Genomic DNA, 5,567 nt, shown 5'->3' with positions numbered 1-5,567 from the left:
TCTCGGTCTGTTGTGTTCGGGAGATCATGACTGTAGCGTCGACCAACCTTGCTCTCCACGTCTGATTCCTCCCGTAGGTCTCCTGTAGGGGAAACCACATTGAACCCATCACCTCCTGGCCTGTCTTGGGATCTAACTCCCTGCTGTGGAGCAGCCCCAACACATGGGTAACAAAAGTGATGTAATTTCTTACCAACGAGGTCTCGTTTCATGCGTTTTGGGCTAAGAGGTCTTCTATGACGAGTCAATAAAGACTATCACTTCATATTTTCGCGGTATTTTACGGTGGACCAATTTCACGGTGGACCAATTTCACGGTGGACCAATTTCACGGTGGACCAATTTCATGTAACTTGCTCAGGCGTCTCTCTCAACGCCGTTCCAACAGACTGTTGTATGTGTCCATTTAGGAGACGCTCTCAAACGCCTATAGCGCGGCGAGCCATCACCCTGTGTGTTCCGGCGTCCAGCACAGCTTAGGTCGATGATGTCTCTTGATTGGCAGCCTAAGAACTGATGTTATCGTTGATGGAGTAAGTGGAGACTGCCTATGGCCCAATTTATCGGTGGACTTGTTATCTCTGTCGGTAACTCTGATTGGCTGCCACCAGTCGCGTACTGGTCCAAAACAACCCCCCCTCTTCTGCAACAGTTTAACATATTATACTTTTAAATCACAATTCTAATCTTGGTGTGACGAATTAACACGTTCTTATACCTTTCAGTAGCACTAGCCTCCCTCCACCGGCCCCCTGGTATCACCTATAAGCCTCCACCGGCCCCCTGGTATCAGCTATAAGCCTCCACCGTCCCCCCCTAGTATCAGCTATAAGCCTCCACCGGCCCTCTTGTATCACCTATAAGCCTTCACCGTCTCCCCTGGTATCACCTATAAGCCTCCACCGCGAAAATTCATTACCCTCGGCGCTCCAGGACTTGGTACACGATATTATGCACATGTTCCCCCCAACACCTGACAAATACTCAGGTATTATCCCGGGCCGAGTTAACCTGCCGGTGATATCTGCGCGTGTCTGGAGAACTTACTACCCAGTTCCCCTCAACACCACTCCTGAATATCTATTCCATCTACTCCCATTATACACACACACACACCTGCGATTACACCTGTGATATCACCTGTGTTGATGTGGTTATCTGTAGACATCTGGCTGGTGAAGCAAGCGAGCCTTTATAGCCATATATAACCAATTATATTAATGCAGTTCAGCTGCAGGTCCAAACCTATAACTTTGAGACATAAATTGAAATCAATTTAATCCACTTTAAATCAAGACATGTTGAAGCGATGACGCGGGATAGTTCTTTGTAAACGTCTTGAGTGGTAATATTAGTTTGAACAGAATTATATGATTTACAAAGGTATATTATAATGGGATATATGGAAGGTGTCTCATAATGGGATATATGGAAGGTTTCTCATAATGGGATATATGGAAGGTGTCATAATGGGATATATGGAAGGTGTCTCATAATGGGATATATGGAAGGTGTCTCATAATGGGATATATGGAAGGTGTCTCATAATGGGATATATGGAAGGTGTCTCATAATGGGATATATGGAAGGTGTCTCATAATGGGATATATGGAAGGTGTCTCATAATGGGATATATGGAAGGTGTCTCATAATGGGATATATGGAAGGTGTCTCATAATGGGATATATGGAAGGTGTCTCATAATGGGATATATGGAAGGTGTGTCATAATGGGATATATGGAAGGTGTCTCATAATGGGATATATGGAAGGTGTCTCATAATGGGATATATGGAAGGTGTCTCATAATGGGATATATGGAAGGTGTCATAATGGGATATATGGAAGGTGTCTCATAATGGAATATATGGAAGGTGTCTCATAATGGGATATATGGAAGGTGTCTCATAATGGGATATATGGAAGGTGTCTCATAATGGGATATATGGAAGGTGTCTCATAATGGGATATATGGAAGGTGTCTCATAATGGGATATATGGAAGGTGTCTCATAATGGGATATATGGAAGGTGTCTCATAATGGGATATATGGAAGGTCTCATAATGGGATATATGGAAGGTGTCTCATAATGGGATATATGGAAGGTGTCTCAAAATGGGATATATGGAAGGTGTCTCATAATGGGATATATGGAAGGTGTCTCAAAATGGGATATATGGAAAGTTTCTCATAATGGGATACATGGAAAGTTTCTCATAATGGGATATATGGAAAGTTTCTCATAATGGGATATATGGAAGGTGTCTCATAATGGGATATATGGAAAGTTTCTCATAATGGGATATATGGAAGGTGTCTCAATATTTTTAGAGGTGTTTTTTTCTGAAAGAAATCTCCGCTCTTGCAACCTTTTTCAGGAATTCTCGTGAAAACTGATTTGGAATTCTTTGGGGATGCCTCAAGGATTTCGTGTGGGAGGCTCTGTGTGTGTGTGTGTGTGTGTGTGTGTGTGTGTGTGTGTGTGTGTGTGTGTGTGTGTGTGTGTGTGTGTGTGTGTGTGTGTGTGTGTGTGTGTGTGAGTGTGTGTGTTCATGTCCTTACAGGGCTGAGCTAGGCTCCTGGCCCCGCCTTCCAAACGTTCTTAGATTAATGCAATGACTCATTTCTCATGTTTTTATTTCAGATTTACATTTACAACTTTCAATCGAATTAACTACACCTACTCCTGTTTAAAGTCATCTGTTGGACCATTTCCTTCAATTTGTCCAGGTCATTTGGTTGTTTCTTCCTATCTTTCTTTCTTAATGTGTCTCATCATTTTATCATCAGCAAACATTGGGGAGGAATGAGACTGATTTATCGCGAAGACTGTGACGCATATTTGAAACAAGTGTTGGTTGACGTGGTGGAGGTTGACGTGGTGGAGATTGACGTGGTGGAGGTTGACGTGGTGGAGGTTGACGTGGTGGAGGTTGACGTGTTGGAGGTTGACGTGGTGGAGGTTGACGTGGTGGAGGTTGACGTGGTGGAGGTTGACGTGTTGGAGATTGACGTGGTGGAGATTGACGTGGTGGAGGTTGACGTGGTGCAGGTTGACGTGGTGGAGGTTGACGTGGTGGAGGTTGACGTGTTGGAGGTTGACGTGGTGGAGGTTGACGTGGTGGAGGTTGACGTGGTGGAGGTTGACGTGTTGGAGATTGACGTGGTGGAGATTGACGTGGTGGAGGTTGACGTGGTGCAGGTTGACGTGGTGGAGGTTGACGTGGTGGAGGTTGACGTGTTGGAGGTTGACGTGGTGGAGGTTGACGTGGTAGAGGTTGACGTGGTGGAGATTGACGTGGTGAAGGTTGACGTGGTGGAGATTGACGTGGTGGAGATTGACGTGGTGGAGGTTGACGTGGTGGAGATTGACGTGGTGAAGGTTGACGTGGTGGAGGTTGACGTGGTGGAGATTGACGTGGTGGAGATTGACGTGGTGGAGATTGACGTGGTGGAGATTGACGCGGTGGAGGTTGACGTGGTGGAGATTGACGTGGTGGAGATTGACGTGGTGGAGATTGACGTGGTGGAGATTGACGCGGTGGAGGTTGACGTGGTGGAGATTGACGCGGTGGAGGTTGACGTGGTGGAGATTGACGTGGTGAAGGTTGACGCGGTGGAGGTTGACGTGTTGGAGGTTGACGTGGTGGAGATTGACGTGGTGCAGGTTGACGTGGTGGAGATTGACGTGGTAGAGGTTGACGTGGTGGAGATTGACTTGGTGGAGATTGACGTGGTGGAGATTGACGTGGTGGAGATTGACGTGGTGGAGATTGACGTGGTGGAGATTGACGTGGTGGAGATTGACGTGGTGAAGCTGAACTCCTTTTCTACTCATCCTGATAAATGAGTCTATATCACTCACGATTCCTGGAATGGGTAGAAAACTACTTTCATCCCTCTAAGTCCTTTGACAAGATACGTCTATTAGCTAATTACGTCTGTTAAGCATGGCAGGAAGTGCAGAATACCCCCGTTGAAGAGCAGAGGTGCAACAGGTACTCTGAGAGAGAACTCTATCAACATCAGAGGCCCGAGACTGTTCAACACGCTTCCACTACACATAAGGGACATAACTGGCCGACCCCTCACAGTGTTCAAGAGAGAACTATCAACATCAGAGGCCCGAGACTGTTCAACACGCTTCCACTACACATAAGGGACATAACTGGCCGACCCCTCACAGTGTTCAAGAGAGAACTATCAACATCAGAGGCCCGAGACTGTTCAACACGCTTCCACTACACATAAGGGGCATAACTGGCAGACCCCTCACAGTGTTCAAGAGAGAACTATCAACATCAGAGGCCCGAGACTGTTCAACACGCTTCCACTACACATAAGGGACATAACTGGCCGACCCCTCACAGTGTTCAAGAGAGAACTATCAACATCAGAGGCCCGAGACTGTTCAACACGCTTCCACTACACATAAGGGACATAACTGGCCGACCCCTCACAGTGTTCAAGAGAGAACTATCAACATCAGAGGCCCGAGACTGTTCAACACGCTTCCACTACACATAAGGGACATAACTGGCCGACCCCTCACAGTGTTCAAGAGAGAACTATCAACATCAGAGGCCCGAGACTGTTCAACACGCTTCCACTACACATAAGGGGCATAACTGGCCGACCCCTCACAGTGTTCAAGAGAGAACTATCAACATCAGAGGCCCGAGACTGTTCAACACGCTTCCACTACACACAAGGGACATAACTGGCCGACCCCCTCACAGTGATCAAGAGAGAACTTGATGAACACCTCAAGTTCATACGGTGAACTGGAGTACTGGAACTTACTGGAACCACCACGAACGGCGGTTCCAGCATAACAATAATACTAATACGTGGAATCCAATATTCTGCAGTATTGTATCTAAGAAACTTTTGCTCATTCGGGTTAAGCGATTAAAATAAGGTGTTCACCAACCTTTCTAATTGGTAATACTCGCATATGGACCTTCAGTTCCAATCTGTGACCTTTTGTAAGGAAAACTTTATTCTGGAGAGTCTGAGGTGAACTTTACTTCGCTGAACAAATCCACAAGGGCCGTGACGAGGATTCGAACCTGCGTCCGGGAGCATCCCAGACGCTGCCTTAATCGACTGAGCTACGACATGGTCAAAAAGAGTTTCTGTGTGTTTACTTCGCTGCTCTATAAATCAAGTTATACTAATCTAATCTAACCTAACTTTAACTAATCTGTTCTAACTTAACCTAATCTCACCTGATTTATCCTAATGAAAAAAACGTATAATATTTTGTGTTTCAGATATTATAAGGACGTCAAGAACCATATATCATAACTGCTCATCCTGGGAAAGGGAAATCGTCGTACTAGAAAATGGAAGCGTCTCACCAAATTGACACACTGTCCCCGTTTTCTGTTTTGGGTCCTCTGGTTAGGTGAGGATAAGCGACACTTTAGTACGTCGGAATCTTGACGTTGGGAGACCTTAGGAGGACGACAGCTGAGGAAACACAACGAATAAGACGTCCTAGAAGTCGCCTCCAGTGACGTCTAAGAATTTGGCTTCCCGTAAGACTTGATTGGCTGATTGAC

At 45.9% G+C, this 5,567-nt stretch overlaps 1 protein-coding gene across 1 annotated transcript; it reads left to right on the top strand.

Annotated features, from left to right (window-relative positions):
• Nucleotides 1-2,806: 2,806 nt before the first annotated feature.
• Nucleotides 2,807-3,850, top strand: LOC123747504 (uncharacterized). Its single transcript, XM_069307119.1, has one exon. It carries the CDS (start codon nucleotides 2,807-2,809, stop codon nucleotides 3,848-3,850), a length of 1,044 nt encoding a protein of 347 aa, XP_069163220.1.
• The last annotated feature ends 1,717 nt before the right edge of the window (nucleotides 3,851-5,567 follow it).

The sequence above is a fragment of the Procambarus clarkii genome, chromosome 59 (genome assembly GCF_040958095.1).
Source record: "Procambarus clarkii isolate CNS0578487 chromosome 59, FALCON_Pclarkii_2.0, whole genome shotgun sequence".
NCBI classification, from domain to species: Eukaryota; Metazoa; Arthropoda; class Malacostraca; order Decapoda; family Cambaridae; genus Procambarus; species Procambarus clarkii.
Note: the sequence above shows the minus strand (reverse complement) of the source record. Positions and strands in the feature narration are given on the sequence as shown.